The sequence below is a fragment of the Somniosus microcephalus genome, chromosome 32 (genome assembly GCF_052327205.1).
Source record: "Somniosus microcephalus isolate GS21.2 chromosome 32, FLI_Smic_1.0, whole genome shotgun sequence".
Lineage (NCBI taxonomy): Eukaryota > Metazoa > Chordata > Chondrichthyes > Squaliformes > Somniosidae > Somniosus > Somniosus microcephalus.
In genome coordinates this window covers 14,658,379-14,676,264 of record NC_141018.1, presented here as the reverse complement: position 1 = coordinate 14,676,264, position 17,886 = coordinate 14,658,379, and the positions used below count along the sequence as shown (strand labels likewise).

At 49.1% G+C, this 17,886-nt stretch overlaps 1 protein-coding gene across 1 annotated transcript in view; it reads right to left on the bottom strand.

Annotated features, from left to right (window-relative positions):
• Positions 1-980: 980 nt before the first annotated feature.
• The window catches only part of LOC147097285 (proteasome subunit alpha type-4), a 21,272-nt gene continuing 4,366 nt past the window's right edge, over positions 981-17,886 (bottom strand). The window contains exons 2-9 of the mRNA XM_085972111.1: positions 11,762-11,789; positions 10,077-10,119; positions 9,787-9,949; positions 8,881-8,958; positions 7,450-7,538; positions 4,648-4,778; positions 2,402-2,525; positions 981-1,331 (exon numbers count right to left, since the gene is read on the bottom strand). Of these exons, the coding sequence (XP_085828237.1) occupies positions 1,177-1,331; positions 2,402-2,525; positions 4,648-4,778; positions 7,450-7,538; positions 8,881-8,958; positions 9,787-9,949; positions 10,077-10,119; positions 11,762-11,764 (786 nt within the window). The 5' untranslated portion in view covers positions 11,765-11,789 and the 3' untranslated portion in view covers positions 981-1,176. The remainder of the gene's footprint in view (positions 1,332-2,401; positions 2,526-4,647; positions 4,779-7,449; positions 7,539-8,880; positions 8,959-9,786; positions 9,950-10,076; positions 10,120-11,761; positions 11,790-17,886) is intronic.

Below are 17,886 nucleotides of genomic sequence, written 5' to 3'. Positions count from 1 at the left end.
CTAATGCAGTGAAAGACAGTTGACATAGTCTGCTGAACATCAAGCTAATAACATAAATCACAAATGAACTCGGTGATTCACTGCCTCCTGGCTGAGGTCCCACTTGAAAGACAGACTTGCATTGCACCACCGCCGGATGTCCCAAAGTGCTTTACAGTACTTTTTGAAGTGTCGCCATTGTTGTAATGTAGGAAAAGCAGCACCCAATTTGCACACAGCAAGGTCCCACAAACAGCAATGTGATAATGACCAGATTATCTGTTTTAGTGATGTTGATGATTGAGGGATAAATATTGGCCAAGACTCCGGGGATAACATCCTTGCTGCTCTTCGAAATAGTGCCATGGGATCTTTTACATCCACCTGAGAGCAGACGGGGTTTCGGTTTAACGTCTCATCTGAAACATCTGACAGTGCAGCACTCCCACACTATTGCGCTGGAGTGTCAACTTAAATTTTTGTGCTCAAATACCTGGAGTGGGATGTGAACTCACAACCCTTTGACTCAGAGGCGAGTGCTACCCACTGAGCCATGGCTCACACTTGGGTCCACCCATGGGCTAATTGGTAAACCTATGGCATCTTGTGCCATGCAGGGATAATTCCTGCCACATGGCATTTCCTAGAAACGTGCATTTACTGCTACAATACACAGAGCTGGGAACGGCCAGTCCGAGATGAGGATCACGCACTTTTTCGGCTAAATCAGTAGAAATTCTCACCCTTGCGTTCATGTTGTTGGGCTACTGCCAGGGGCACTGCCTCACTGAGGTTCTCGGTGCCCTTCGCCCACCCCTCTCCGTGTACCCAATCACCAGTACCAAACTCTCCCATCTATGTCCTGGCCGTGTAATGTCTCTGCTGTACAAGGTCTGGTGGATCCCTTCAGTCTACAGTTTACTAACAGTTCGTGTGCAAGTGAGAAGTAAGCAACTTAAAAGTGGAAAAAAAAATTGTAAAATAAACGTATTGGAAAACAATTTTTTTTTGTCTTTACTCTTTATTTAAAAACCCATCTGGCATCTATTAGTGCGTATACAATTGATGTGCGGAAGTGTACAAGGAGGCTGGATGGTATCTGGTACGGCCAATTCTATATTGAAGAACCTGCAGTCAACTAGATTTTCAATAAACTTCTGTTTTTACTCAAAACGCGAACGGGATTCATTTGCAGTTCTATTTGTCCTTCTCTTTTTGCTCCTTTTCCTTTTTCTCACGTTCAGATTTGGCTTCTTCTTCCTCGTGTTGCTTAATCAAAACCTCCACTTCCTTCTGCTTCAGCACCTTTATGCGCGTTTTCCCGTTTTCTCTGGTGAGCGTCGCAATTTCCACTGCGCCACAAAGTCAAATATTTAAATTCTAAAAGCTGTTTCAATTCCAAAGATTAGTCAATCATTTTGCAGGGGGGGCTTCATCAAGAAAATAAAGGTTACACAAATGATGAAGCAACTTAAAATTTGTTCCATTTATTTCGGTGGGCCAGAACATTTTGAGACAGGTACATTGTGGGCCAGCGATGCAGCACTTTAACTGCACGGATATCCTTCTAACTGGTTCCTCAGACAGCGGGATAGTTGTGTGGATCTGTGCGATTTCACTTGGGAGGACTGATTGAATGCAGCCCAGAAAGGATGACAATTATGGAGATGCAACGTGAAACTAATTTCGATAGTTTTGATCAGTCAGCAGCAAAAGCAGCATTAAAGCAAGCACCATGTATAAATGTATCACTGTAATTGGCTGGTGATCTTTGGAATTTCTGCATACCAGCAGAGAAACCGAGCTCCAATCATTCTTCAAGGCGAACAGCTCTCTGGTACCTCACCCAAGTTGTCTTTCGCCATGTACCCTGGGGGCAGCACAAGCCGCAGGCTACCCAACTATATGGGGGGTGGGTTCATCGTGGCCGAGCTTGACCCTGTCCTCCCCGGACATTCACACGTCCATACAGGAGTGAGTGGCTGCCGGTTAGGGACCAGGAACCCGGAATGATTCTCCACCTTTCCGGACTGGGGCCACCCAACTACCACCACGGTTCAAGGCATTTAACTCAGCACATAGCAGGAACTGAACCAGCGATTACCTGGTCTGTCGGGTTTAGTACCACACCACGGGGAGGTTAGTACAGCATTTATAAAACCAACAGCTGCACAGATATCTCAGAATAAGGTTTTGTTCCAATTTTCCAGAATAAATCTTAAGGCTCCTTTGTAGACAATTATCTTCTATACAATTGTTCTAATCTCAGAAAACAAAAATTTCTCCTAGGAACACAATGAGGCTTTGATATTAAGAAATTAAGTACGATCTTTGATAATATTTGCAAATAGGACCTTTAAATTATGGATTGCAAGCTAAAAGAAAACCTGGACAGAAGCTTACAACACTAAAGACCCCTTACCCTTTTCGGCCGATAGTTTACTGACGTCCATGGTCTTATTCAACACTTTAACTGCCAATGCAAGTGCCGACAGCAAAGTCATATCTCCTTCTTTGAAGTCTTGTTTCAGCATAGACACTGCAGCCTACAATTTTAGTTGGACCAGGTTAACAAAGGAATACAATTATTGGCTTCAAGGCATCACCAACCACATCATCCAATGGCTCAAACCGTCGAGCATTGTGTTTACCATCTCTAAAGCATAGCGAGTCCTGGACTTGTGTATGAGCCAGGAGATAACATGTAAAAGAATGCTTTACTGGGAAGGTTCAGCTTTTAACTTCGCTCCTGTGAAACGTCTTGGGATGTTTTACTATGTTAAAGGCGTTATACAAATGCAAGCTGTTGCTGATAATTTGTCAGAATTCTCGATGTTTAACTCTGATCAGTGGTGTTTGAAAAAAAGATCTCTCTCCCCAGCCAACCGAGCGACTGAAGCTGGTCCATGGCTCCACAGGTTCGGGCAGTGCTCAAACTCCCACAAAGGGCCATTCTGTACACGAGCTCGGATGGCGAGCTTCCAATTGTGGAGCAGGCAGCCCAGCCCAATCCTGCAGTCACCCGACATCCAAAGATGAGCATTTTCTTCAACTGTGCTTATTGGACGGTTATCAAAAGCCAGAACTTCAGCTGATCCCCCCCCTTCCGATCCCAGGGCACCAAGGCCAATCATACGACAGCAACTTGCATTTATAGAGCACCGTCCACAGAGGAAATCATCCCAAGGCCTGTCGCAGACACGCTAATCATCCCAAGGCCTGTCGCAGACACGCTAATCATCCCAAGGCCTGTCGCAGATACGCTAATCAGACAAAAAAGGGCACTGAGCCAAAGATGGAGATGTTAGATGGACTGAGCAAAAGCTAGATCAAAGAGATGGGTTTGAAGGAGGAAGTGGAGGAGTTTATGGAGGGAATCTCAGAGTTGGGCCTCGGCTGCTGAAGGCACAGCCACCAATGGTAGTGTGAAGGGAGGGAGGGGTGCACAAGAGTCAGCGGATCAGAGTGTTCTGGGAGAATTCTAGGGCTGAAGGAGGTTACAGATACTGAAAGCGGCAAGGCCATGGAGAGACTTAAACAGAAGGATGAGAATTTTGAATTGGAGGTGTTGGAGGACCGGGAGCCAACATGGGTCAGCAAGGGCAGGAGTGATGGGTGAGTGGGACAGGATACAAACAGCAGAGTTTTGGTGCAGGATTCCGTTTGAAACACAGGGATATTACAGTTACAAGACAGTCAAGCTTATCTAGTGAAGCAAGTGGGTAACTTGGAGCTTGCTTGACTGCCTTAGAGAATTGTGGAGCAACTTCCGAGTTCTCCCGAAACTGGCCAGTTTCTTTCATTCACCCCGGGAGTTAGCAATACTAGTTGGGAAGGGGGATGGACTGGGATGCACCATCTGTTGAATAGGGGGAGCATGGATGGATCTGAGGAGACTTTTTTCACCTTTTTCTATGGTTGCATTGACATAACTGATCAAACAACCAAAAATTGCAAACGCATTACACGGTTAGAAAATTTGCTGATTACAGTCACCAGCTAATCTTTGCTGTGTAGCAAAAGCCAGTTTCTAACTCTAGAATACCCGTGTGCCTAATTCACTTTCGCCTCTGGGCAAATGTCTCAAACTGGGGTGGTTATGTTACTGGACTAGTAATCTAAGAATAATCTGGAGACATGGGCTCAAATCCCTGCCCACGGCAGCTGGGGAATTTAAATCTGAAATAAAAAGCTAGTATCAGTAACGGTGACCATGAAACGACCAGATTGTCGTAAAAACCATCTGGTTCACTAATGTCCTTCAGGGAAGGAAATCTGCTGTCCTTACCCGGTCTGGCCTATATGTGACTCCAGACCCACAGTAATGTGATTGACTCTATCCTCTGCAACTCAGTTGTATTCAAGGCGGTGACTCACCACCACCTTCTCAAGGGCAATTAGGGATGGGCAATAAATGCTGGCTTTGCTGGCGACACCCACATCCCATGAACGAATTAAAAAAATGTCTGAAATCTTGTATTCCACCGTAAGCCCAATAGTCACGTTTAGAAATATTTGCGGTATTAATCTCCATAAAGCAATTCTTCCATGCTTTGCGTTAGAAATATTAGGATAGCATCATACCTTAGTAAAAGATCAAACCAACAAGTCACATCATTTACATCTCTCTTTAGAAGGTCACTGCAGCCCTTTAGTTAAGGTACTTACAGCGCTGTTGTTCCCGATGCATGTGGCTTTCCACCCTCCGTAGTTTCCACTGGGGTCACTCTGATACAACTGGTAGCCATAGTGCTTATCCCATCCCATGTAGAGCAGCGAAACACCAAAAGGACGCTTTCCTGTCAGTATTAGATACAGATTGTCACGAGAAGCCATTACAAAAAGGTCAAAGGGCGTATACAAAGAAAAAAAGACCTACATTTATTTAATGCTTTAACACATCTCTCAAATGACTCAAAGAACTTCACTTACAACAAATTACTCCGAAGCACAGCAATTATGTAGACAAACGTGTCAAGCCATTTTGCACAAAGCAACATTACACATAGAGGAATAAAGTGAATGACCAGTTCATCTACTGTATATTCATTGATCTTGACTGAGGGAGGACTGTTGACCAGGATAACTGCCTGCTCTTTTTCAGACAATTCCATGGGATCCCAACACCCACCTGAGCAGGCAGATGGGGCCTTGGTCTAACGTCTCATCTCTAGGACGGCAACGTTACAATTCAGGCTTCTCCAGACACTTTTTCTTAAGCCCAACGCAAAAACCAGTCCCCAATAAGTCCACACTTAGTATGAACTGAAGCGAGACCTTGCACAAAATAATCTGGGATAACATGCTCTCGGTAAATAGACCCATTAAATGGCCTCTGGATTGCACACAAGATTTCCACTATGTGTCCATACCACTTCAAAGGGCGATTAGTATCAGTCACAGAATCCCCACAGTGCAGATAGAGGCCATTTCGGCCCATCGAGCCTGCACCGACACATATCCCACCCTATCCCCGTAACCCCATGTATTTAATCCCCTAACACTAAGGGTCAATTTATCATAGCCAAATCAACCTAACCCGCACATCTTTGGACTGTGGGAGGAAACCGGACAATTTTGCAACAGACCAAACAGGTTTATTCACAGATAGTCACTTACAGAAGCAAACAGTGACAGATAACTGATTAAGTCAATCCCAGTAACACAGCTTTGAATCAGTTTATAATTGGTCTAAAAACAGTTAGTTGATTCTTTCCTCTTTTTTAAGGAAGATTTGCAAAGAAAACTAAATGCGTTTTGGATGAGGAGCAGCCACCTGACCCAGCAGCCTTCCCCGGAACAACATGGGTGTCCTACCAATGGAGCTGTGATTTGCCAACTCTGTTGCGGTTTGGTCAATGCCGTCACTTAAGAGTTAGGAAGCTCAGGGGTGATGTCAGGAAGCACTTCTTCACACAAAGGGTAGTGGAAATCTGGAACTCGCTCCACTAACAGCTGTTGAAGCTGGAGGGTCAATTGAAAATTTAAAAACTGAGACTGATAGATTTTTGTTGGGCAAGGGTATTAAGGGTTACAGAACCAAGGCGGGGAGATGGAGTAAAGATACAGATCAGCCATGATCTAATGAATGGTGGAACAGGCTCGAGTGGCTGAATTGCCTGTTCCGGTTAGATTTCCTGTTCCTAACTGGTGCAGGTAGACTATCCCTTATCCGCAATTCGAAAACCTCTGAAAACCGAAAGTTTTTTCCTGGAGCGTAACTAGAGTATTTATGGTCTATATTTATCCCACTATTTAATTTACCAAATTATTACTGTACAAATAAACTGTAATACTATTTATAGTCTTTATTTATCCCACTCAGTGTGAATATTCATAAGGTTCGCTGCAGAAATATTAATGTGTTTGCTTACGGGGTGCTGCCCAGACCCCCGCTAGGGTGTTACATACGGATTCTGAATACCATTCTGAAATCCGAAAAATTCCAAATTCCGAGAAACATCTGGTCCCAAGGGTTTCGGATAAGGGATAATGCACCTGTACTTTAAAAGTGTTGGATTTATATGTTTAATAAAACCCTTTCAAGTACAGTAACACCTTTAAGAAGTCAGGGTGAGACAGAGGAACCCAACACCAACATGCAAATTCCATTATACATAACAGCACGCCAATGGCCACCTTTGGTGTTTGCCAAGTACTGTCTGTGGCGGGCCTATCCTGATGGGTTTAGTTATTAATTAATAGCCCAGTGACAATTATTTCTAGCACTTGGTTGGGCTTAGTAACCACTAACAGACATAGATGGATATTCAACTGTAACTGGCTTTTTCCCTATACACATCACGCAGTGCCAAAGGAATGGAAGCCATTCTCCCGGCATTCATCTAAGGAGAGATTATTTTAAAGCTACGAAATGCAGGGTACAGAGAAAACCCATGAGCTACAAACATTCTCCGTTTTCGCCACAATTCTCCCCTCCCCACCGAGACGTTCTGTGAGGTAGCTTTTCATCTTTTATGTCAGATGGGGCCTCGGTTTAACGTTGCATCCGAAAAACCTCAGATAATGCGGCGGCACCCCTCCGCATGGCAGGAAAGTGCCAGCGGGACTTGACTCCATGACCCTCCGAATCAGGCTCCTACTGAGCCAAGCTGTTATTTTAATCAGGCACTACGCTCCATTTCCTTTGAGCATTTATTTGCCGCTAGAACGTCGATAATTGCACAAAAAAAATCTAACCAAAGCCAGGATTGTTGTAAACCACATGTCTGCCACTCAAAGGCAGGGGGCAAGCACGGCACAACTTGCCAGCCATAAAACAACAGCTTTACATCCTTGTAAAAACAGAATTTATTACTCATTTGGATTCAACAATGTGAAGTTGCACTAAGGAACTAGATTAATCAGAAGGGAAGATTTTTTTGTTTACAATCAAGCTAAGTTTGAGATTCATTTTTTTTTTTTTGAAGGTGCATTACCATTTGCCCATTTGTTTTAAGCGTGCCTTACCTCCGAACTGTGTGTAAGCCTGCTTGATATCACAGAGGGTTGTGACCAGCTGCTCACATGGGATTGGCTCCTGGTACTGAAGGAGATACCTGTGAATATATAAGGCAGCATTACTGCAATCTGGAGAGAGCTTTCTACTCATCATTTAGATTGCTTGCGTGCACAAAGAATACACTTACTGTCCAAGCAGCAGCAATGTTCCCCCGATTTTATTTAAATGCTCTGTACAATTATCAGGTAATTAAGAACTTCTGTCTTAAGGGGAAAGACATTTTTGCGAGCTCGATGTGAAACTACACAGGTACTGGGCAGTGTTCCCATTCATTTTTTTTTGTGTGCGGCCCATTTAATTTTTCGTGCATGCGCAGATATTTACATTGAAAAGTCCATGAGCGGCCTGCGCGGGACCTCCAGAGCGCTGCACAGCTTAACGGGAAGATTGGTACTGGGTGGTGCATTCTCACCTTTGGGACCTGGAAACGAGTTCAGGTCAGGCTGGAAAGAATGGTTTCTCCCTGCCAGTGAATGGCACATTGAGCTGAAGCTTGTTTATTCATTCTCGGAATGAGGGCGTCGCGGGCAAGGCCGAGACTTATTGCCCATCACTATTCGCCCTTGAGAAGGTGGCGGTGAGCCGCCTTCCTGAACAGCAGCAGTCCGTGTGGTGAAGGTACTCCCACAGTGCTGTTAGGGAGGGAGCTCCAGGATTTTAACTCGGGGACGATGAAGGATCGGTGATATATTTCCAAGTTAGGATGGTGTGTGACTTGGGAGGGGAACTTGGAGGTGATGGTGCTCCCAATCACCTACTGTGCTTCTTCTTCTGTGTGGTGGAAGTCGTGGGTTTGGGAGGTGCGGACAAAGCCTTGGCGACTTGCTGCAGCGGATCCTGTTGAAAGTACACACTGCAGCCATGGTACACTGCCGCAACCCAGTTCCTAAGGCACAGCTACAATGCACTAAAGTGCCTATAACCTGACAGTCGTACTTAAAAGACCAAAAAGATGGCTATAAATGTTATGCAGCTGCAGTAGGTGTTGTGAAGCTGATATTAAGGTACATTGGTATGGCCAAGTAGGAGCTCTACGCAATGTAGCCCACGCTGTTACTTGCTAAGGGATTACTTGCTGTCAAAACTTGGTAGAAAACTCCCCAGCACCAACAGCCATTACATGGAGAAGCATCAGTATCCACCAGAAAAGGAATGAGGGATTGCAGATGCTTGAAGTGAGATTTCTTGAACACGGCTCTGTGCTGTGACTTTTTAAACTGGTGCTGCAGGTGCGACAGGCTGTAAGGAGCAGTTTGGCATCAAACAATTATAATGTTCGAAAATGAATTGCTGTAAATTAAATTAGAATGCGGTAGGAAGACTTAGTTCAGAGGGCAAGTTCTCACGATCTCATTCAAAAACAACATGGTTCACCTTACCTCTGGGCAATCAATCGCAGCTCATTGGTAAGGACATTGGCGTCAGATGTTATTCCTGCGACGCTACAAGCCATATCACTGTGACAGATTTTACACAAAATGGTTGATTAAGTTTACACCATCACATGAAACTTTCAGTATTAACATTTCAACAGAAACACATTTACACACACACACACACACACACAAAGTAAAATCTACAATAGCAAAAGAACAGTCTAGAACATTTCACCACTACTGGTACTCTCCTGTTAAAATTAACTAGGCAATTATTATTTAAATAAAACAACAAAAAAGTTCTCTGTGAGCACACTTATGGTTTTCTGTGCATTTACACTACAACCATAGGCTCTACAGGCAACTCCCTCTTGTGGCTGCTTGTTGTACGGAACATAGGAACATTCAGAACAGGAGTTGGCAATTCAGCCCCTCGCCATTCAATAGGACCATGGCTGATCAGCACCTCAACTCACTTTTTCCGCCTTTGCTCCATGTCCCTCGACACCCTTAGCTAACAAAACTCTCTCGATCTCAGTGTTGAAAGACAATTGTCCCCCAGCATCCACAGCCTTTGGGGGGGGGGGGGGGGGGGGGAAAAGAGTTCCAGATTTCCACGACCCTTTGTGTGAAAAGGTGCTTCCTGATTTCCATCCTAAACGGCCCAGCTCTAATTTTAAGATTATCTTCCCTTGTTCTAGGTTCCCCCACCAGAGGAAGTAGTTTCTCTGTGTCTACCCTATCGAATCCCTTTATCATTTTAAACACCTCGATCAGATCGCCCCTCAACCTTCTAAACTCAAGGGAATAGAAGCCAAGTTTATGTAACTTAAAGACGATCGCTAACATTAACTCAGGTTGCCTCAGTACAAGCCAATACATTCATTCCGTATCTGAGTTTACACGTACTCGTTCAGTTTATATATTTTTTCGGAAAAGAAGACTTCGTCCAGTAGCTTGTGTATGTTGCGCCTCTCTGCGGCCAATAGAACACCATCGTTCGCCAGGATCCCCAGGCAGGTTCCAGCGTGGCCAATGGCTTCCATGGCATATTCCACCTGATAGAGTCGGCCTGTTGTTTCATTAAAAGAAAAGATTGCACTTTAACAGAACACACAGCTGAACGGCAACGATACAATACACGCCACTGATCGGTCAGACCCTTCATTGTATAGAAGGCGGTCTCTCAGGCACCTCACCTTCTGGTGAAAATATGGTCGTTCGCGAGTCATATCTTCGAGACTGCAAAGGCAAACAAATCAAGAATTAGCATTACACATTAGGTTTGATCGTACTTCTTTTAAAGTGAGGACATGGCCCCCTTCTCCTCTCCCTTGAGGTTTCCACACCGCCAGTGCTGAGGCAGCCTGCTCCCAGATCGCATCCAGCAGGTGCAACACAGTCTGGGAAACACCTTCCCTCACTGTGGGGAAACTCCATAGAGGTGATTACATCAGCGTGACGCAGATAGGAAACTTGGCAGGTATGGAATAAGAACATAAGAAATAGGAGCAGGAGTAGGCCAATCGGCCCCTCGAGCCTGCTCCGCCATTCAATAAGATCATGGCTGATCTGATCCTAACCGTCAGTCTACTATCACAGAACCATCTCCTGAATCTAACAGAATTAGACACACGAAATAGGAGCAGGATCAGGCTACACGGCCCCTGGGCCCGCTCCGCTACCCACAGGGCCATGACCGATCCGAACCTAGACTCATGTCCAAATTCCTGCCCGCTCCCCGCATAGTGGTTAGCACTGTTGCCTCACAGCGCCAGGGACCCGGGTTCAAATCCGGCCTCGGGTGACTGTCTGTGTGGAGTTTGCACATTCTCCCCGTGTTTGCGTGGGTTTCCTCCGGGTGCTCCGGTTTCCTCCCACAGTCCAAAGATGTGCGGGTTAGGTTGATTGGCCATGATAAAAATTGGCCCTTAGTGTTAGGGGGGATAAAATACGTGGGGTTACAGGGTTAGGGCTTGGGTGGGATGGCTGTCGGTGTAGGGACCGGGTGCTAGGGTTTGGATGATCAGCCATGATCTCGTTGAATGGCGGAGCAGGCTCGAAGGGCCGAATGGCCTACTCCTGCTCCTATCTTCTATGTTTCTATGTAATTCCCTTTACTTCTAGGAAACTGTCTATTTCTGTTTTAAATTTATGTAATGATGTAGCTTCTACAGCTTTTTGGGGCAGCATATTCCATGGACCTACCACCCTCTGAGTGAAGTAGTTCCTCCTCATCTCAGTTTTGAAAGAGCAGCCCCTTATTCTAAGGCTATGCCCTCTAGTTCTAGTTTCACCCATCATCGGGAACATCCTCCCCGCATCCACCCGATCCAACCCCTTCACAATCTTATATGTTTCAATAAGATCGCCTCTCATTCTTCTGAACTCCAATGAGTAGAGTCCCAATCTACTCAACCTCTCCTCATATGTCCATCCCCTCATCCCCGGGATTAACCGAGTGAATCTTCTTTGTACTGACTCGAGAGCAAGTATGTCTTTTCTTAAGTATGGACACCAAAACTGTATGCAGTATTCCAGGTGCGGTCTCACCAATACCTTGTACAACTGAAGCAATACCTCCCTATTTTTATATTCTATCCCCCTAGCAATGAAAGCCAACATTCCATTGGCAGAATGGTGGTGGTGGGTGCCATATGCTAACTCACTGCAATTACAACTCAACCTGATCAATACCACTAGCACGGATTACTGTAACCGGTACCAGCTGCTGTACTCTCATCTAGCAGGTTTACTTAGGTCTTGGAGCTCATTCATCCACTATACCTCAGTTTGCACTGTAACTAGGTTGAATACAGTAAATATTTTCTCTGTTGTTAAAGTCAAATCTAAGTTTGCGTGCAGTTAAATCTCAGTTACTCACCATTGTGTTCTTAAACTAGATCAAAAATCTGGGAACAGGAAAAGGAAATCAGTTAATGTATGCGATAAGCTGCTGCAACAAGTTTGTGAAAGGATCTGCACCTAGTAATATCTTATTAAAACTGACAAGAACAGCAGCAATCTGCCATGAAGCATTCGAACAGAAGTCGGATCAGGTCAACAGATGAAAGTGGCCATTTGGCCCATCTGTGCTCATCCATAAAGACAGAGCCGAGTGACAAATCAGAGTTTCAAGGGCAGAACACCAACGAGATCAGCTCAGTCAACGCGACATTTAACTCAAAGCCTTTCGGAAACACGAAAAACAAAGAACAGATGCAATTTTATGCTGAAAATCATTTTTACTTTTAACCCATTCCTTTATCAGCAGAAATGTGGGTTCTCCGAGTCACGCGCACACTGGAACTTTATCCTGCAAATCTGTGACTGCCACACAAAACATGCATGTTTGACAAATACTTCTCAAATAATAGCGAGTGACGTTGCCTGGGCGAGAAAGTGAAAGCATGTTCCATAATTAATTCTCATCTATACTGAGAAAGAACACAATTAAATTGAGGACAGCAGACATGATAAGTGGGAAGGACAACATTGTTAGTGATGGAGTCTGTTATGGACAAGGAGTCGGCTATGGACAAGGAGTGACTCTGGTTTTCTATTCATGAGATGGCCATATAAAAGCATGTTACATTGAACCATCAGAATATCTATTTATATTCCATTGGTAGGAAGATACTGCCATCGTACTCATCCTAATGGGACTTTTGCACAGAATTGCATTCAAGGATTCCTGCCACTCTGCAATCTAAAAATGCCAGATAAATATACTGGTTAATCTTTAGTTGGAATGGAGTTCTATACAATGGCAGAATGGTTTAGACTAAGGCACAAGTTTCCCCTACATGGTTACTTTACGATCATTGATGAGACAGGTCAGCCTTTTGTGTCCTCGCAGCATCGTCCTAAAGGACTGTATCAAAAGCTAAAGTTCCAATTTCACCAGGACCCTCAGGTACCAACGGGAACGGACAGTGAAAGACAGATCCTCTGCTGTGCACACAGTAGGACACTTCACAGCCCACTGCCCGAGCAGGCGAGTGCAGTGCAGTATATCCACAGGCAAGTCTGTCAATAATCGGCAATGAAAAAAGCACCACAATTCTTGCAGAACACTTCGAGACCATCCTTGGCGCGCCATCCAACCCATCAGTGAAGACCACATTAAATAGGTGGATGACGGTGGACAATCTTGCCTCACTGCTCTATTCTAACATGGATGGACCTTGTAACCGAAGTACATATCCTGGATAAAGACTACGATTTAACCACGTACCATCCAGTTCCCTCCCGTGGCTGCTTGTTGCTCAGCTAGAAAAGTAAATCGATGAAAGTAATGCAAAGTGTCTTGCAACACTCCGCCATCTGCTATGAAACCACAACCTGTCCTAGACGTTCCTCACAAGGATAGCTACCCTGTTCCTTTTTGATTGCACCAATGCGTCCAATATTCACAATGCGATGACCTAAAGAACCAGTGATATCAGTGAGACAAATCAGCAGTTTTCAGGCTTACTGGGGTCTCTCTTTTTGTGGCTCGAAACCACAACTGTGCTCTGGGACACTGCCTCAACCAGATTCTTATTCCCAAGCCCCAATGCAGTTCTTGGCACTACTCTCTCAAGACCATTACCGACCAACCACCATTCCCTTCTCTCCCTTGCCTAGTGCAGAATTTGGACTGAATATTGTTCTGTCACCATACAGTTATGTAGGCAATAAGAGTGTAGAATCCTACTGAACTGGTTCATTAAGCGCCAACGCAGTATAATATCCTCTCAAGGCCAAAAGGATATAGTCACTGATTTATTGGACAGCACTGGAGTTGGCATCCATTGGCAAATGTCCAGACAAACCCAGTGCCCCATGAATGACTTTACCCAAAGTGAAAATGATTTAAGATCTTGGGCCAGATATTCCGATCCCTACGGGTGTGTACGCGCTGTGCATCCACCCACAGGGACATCGGAAATGCTGGTTTTAGGCAGGCACTGCGCATGCGCTGGAAACTGGCATTTCCGATGTCAAGAAAGCGCTTGACAGATCCTCCGCCTACCCTGGAGAAGGGCCTCTGTTGGGGGGGGGGGGGGAAGAGTTCCGCTTTTTGGAGACCCTCCGCTCAAAGTAAACACTTACAATTCTTGTGCCTGGTAAAAGCAGGGGTAAGGCCTGCTTTTACCAGGATAAGAGTTGAAAAAAGTAAAAAAAAGTTACAAATTTCCACTGATTTATCATTTTAAAATACTTTAAAAAAGCTAAGTTTATTTTAGCCCCGTAAAAAATAATTTTTTCAAAAATTTAAATTTTTGTTTAAAAGTTAATTTATGTAACTTCGTCATTTAAAAAATGTGATTTTTAAAACATTTATTTAAAGCTTTACTATGTTTTTGGGGTGATCTCCATTCATATATTTGACAGGTCTTCCTGTCAAATGTATGAAGGGAGATTCCCTTCTGTGATTGGCTCCCCATGGCCCACGTGAGCCCAGGGACGCTGCGAACCGCCTGCGCCCCAGGGATACGTGGGCCCCGCGCACTTCAAGTTTGGAGAGGCCCAGGAGCGGAAGCGTGCGCGTCCCGAGAACCCTCGGGTAAGGATGCAGATTTTTCCAGGTCGCAGGCCCCTGCCCACGGGAGGCCTGCATCGGAATATCTGGGCCATCGTTGGTATTGAGAGTCTTGCAGACGAATGTCACCCAGATCCGATTTGATCTCTCCACTGAGCCTCCTAGCCTCATGATGTGTCACATCATCAAAATCATCTTTATAGCCAAGCACCTCGACACGAACACTAGTAGCACAGTGGACATTCATAGCAATAAGAGCAAACACGGGCGCGCTCAATACACTTCAAGCCATCTAAAAGTTCAGCAGGTAGTGTGACATTCTCAACACATACATAGCACCATGTATGATATTTATCTACGATACAGTTACATGTAACGTCTTGTGTGCATCATACACTTCCAGTAACATGTCTCCGGTCACACTTTCTAGGCAACACTGTTCTAAAAAAGCACAGCCTCCAACTCAACGCAAGCAATGCCTCTGTATTCCTGCTGCGCTCACACTACTAGTAAACTGCCCTCAGCATTGCCCACGGTCAGCAGAGGAACATTGGCCTAGAAATTGCTGTCGGGAGGGTACCTCCGGAGCACCCCTCCAACCCGCAAAACAATTCCGAAAGAGCCCCCTGGCATCCAGGCTGTGAAGAGTTCCGGTCTCAGGCCTCGAGGTGGACGTCAGCATAAAGGTCCATGGATCCCAGGGACGCAGGCAGTTCAGAAGCGTCCCTGGGATCATGTGGGCCAGATCCTCCAATGACAAAGGAGGATTCCATTGCAATCATTTACGAAGGGAATATCCCAATGATATGCAATGGAATCCCCAAATAATTATACAATATACAGAATTCTAATGATTAGAAATGCACTCATTGCAATTTTATTCATAAGTCCCTTAGGTGCACCAACCTCAACATTTAATTTTTTGATAAATAATTTTAAACATCTTAATCTGGGCCATTATTTGCATTAAATTCATTTAAAGTGTATGTGCATAATTTTGGATTTTTTAATGTTTTATTTAAGCCTTATATATACCCTTCCACTGATGAAAGCAGACCCTACACCTGCTTTTACCAGCTGTAAGAGTTGTGTGGTGAATTGCTGGACAAATAGCCCCACTCTGCGGCAGCAATACGCATTTCTCAGGCAGTTCGGATGATCTGTCCAGGCGAAACTTGACGGATCGAAAGTTCCGGATTCGCGCATAAGTAAATCTGGAAGTTGCGGGGCCATTACGATGGCGTAGTCTCAGGGCCATCATGTTTTTATACACAAGGTGGCAGCAGAGACATAGCGCCCCCAACAGGTCAGAGTCTGCTGCAGAGTTACAGGAATGTTTACATAGGAAGTTTCAATGCTGAGATTAAAGAGGCCAAAAACAACTGTGACTGCAGGAAATGTCCTCAGGAAAAAATCTTTCAATAATTTACTAGAAGAGGGGAGCGGGGACTGGATAGTGCAGTGAATAAGGCCCTTTAAACAGGGAGGAGTGGGGATCTGGGTCGGGGGCGAGAGGGCGGGGAGGGTCGTGGGGGGGGCGAGAGGGCGGGGAGGGTCGTGGGGGGGCGAGAGGGCGGGGAGGGTCGTGGGGGGCGAGAGGCGGAGGCGGGGGCGAGAGGGCGGGGAGGGTCGTGGGGGGGCGAGAGGGCGGGGAGGGTCGTGGGGGGGCGAGAGGGCGGGGAGGGTCGTGGGGGGGCGAGAGGGCGGGGAGGGTCGTGGGGGGGCGAGAGGGCGGGGAGGGTCGTGGGGGGGGCGAGAGGGCGGGGAGGGTCGTGGGGGCGAGAGGGCGGGGAGGGTCGTGGGGGGCGAGAGGGCGGGGAGGGTCGTGGGGGCGAGAGGGCGGGGAGGGTCGTGGGGGGCGAGAGGGCGGGGAGGGTCGGGGGCGGGGCGGGGGGTCGGGGGGCGAGAGGGCGGGGGAGGGTCGGGGGGGCGAGAGGGCGGGGAGGGTCGGGGGGCGAGAGGGCGGGGAGGGTCGGGGGGGGCGAGAGGGCGGGGAGGGTCGGGGGGCGAGAGGGCGGGGAGGGTCGGGGGGCGAGAGGGCGGGGAGGGTCGGGGGGCGAGAGGGCGGGGAGGGTCGGGGGGCGAGAGGGCGGGGAGGGTCGGGGGGCGAGAGGGCGGGGAGGGTCGGGGGGCGAGAGGGCGGGGAGGGTCGGGGGGCGAGAGGGCGGGGAGGGTCGGGGGGCGAGAGGGCGGGGAGGGTCGGGGGGCGAGAGGGCGGGGAGGGTCGGGGGGCGAGAGGGCGGGGGAGGGTCGGGGGGCGAGAGGGCGGGGAGGGTCGGGGGGCGAGAGGGCGGGGAGGGTCGGGGGGCGAGAGGGCGGGGAGGGTCGGGGGCGAGAGGGCGGGGAGGGTCGGGGGGCGAGAGGGCGGGGAGGGTCGGGGGGCGAGAGGGCGGGGAGGGTCGGGGGGCGAGAGGGCGGGGAGGGTCGGGGGGCGAGAGGGCGGGGAGGGTCGGGGGCGAGAGGGCGGGGAGGGTCGGGGGGCGAGAGGGCGGGGAGGGTCGGGGGGCGAGAGGGCGGGGAGGGTCGGGGGGCGAGAGGGCGGGGAGGGTCGGGGGGCGAGAGGGCGGGGAGGGTCGGGGGGCGAGAGGGCGGGGAGGGTCGGGGGGCGAAGAGGGCGGGGAGGGTCGGGGGGCGAGAGGGCGGGGAGGGTCGGGGGGCGAGAGGGCGGGGAGGGTCGGGGGGCGAGAGGGCGGGGAGGGTCGGGGGGCGAGAGGGCGGGGAGGGTCGGGGGGCGAGAGGGCGGGGAGGGTCGGGGGGCGAGAGGGCGGGGAGGGTCGGGGGGCGAGAGGGCGGGGAGGGTCGGGGGGCGAGAGGGCGGGGAGGGTCGGGGGGCGAGAGGGCGGGGAGGGTCGGGGGGCGAGAGGGCGGGGAGGGTCGGGGGCGAGAGGGCGGGGAGGTCGGGGGCGAGAGGGCGGGGAGGGTCGGGGGCGAGAGGGCGGGGAGGGTCGGGGGGCGAGAGGGCGGGGAGGGTCGGGGGGCGAAGAGGGCGGGGAGGGTCGAGGGGCGGGGAGGCGAGAGGGCGGGAGGGTCGGGGGGCGAGAGGGCGGGGAGGGTCGGGGGGCGAGAGGGCGGGGAGCGAGAGGGCGGGGAGCGAGAGGGCGGGGAGCGAGAGGGCGGGGGAGCGAGAGGGCGGGGAGCGAGAGGGCGGGGAGCGAGAGGGCGGGGAGCGAGAGGGCGGGGAGCGAGGGCGGGGAGCGAAGAGGGCGGGGAGCGAGAGGGCGGGGAGGAGAGGGCGGGGAGCGAGAGGGCGGGGAGGGTCGGGGGGCGAGAGGGCGGGGAGGGTCGGGGGGCGAGAGGGCGGGGAGGGTCGGGGGGCGAGAGGGCGGGGAGGGTCGGGGGGCGAGAGGGCGGGGAGGGTCGGGGGGCGAGAGGGCGGGGAGGGTCGGGGGGCGATGAGGGCGGGGAGGGTCGGGGGGCGAGAGGGCGGGGAGGGTCGGGGGGCGAGAGGGCGGGGAGGGTCGGGGGGCGAGAGGGCGGGGAGG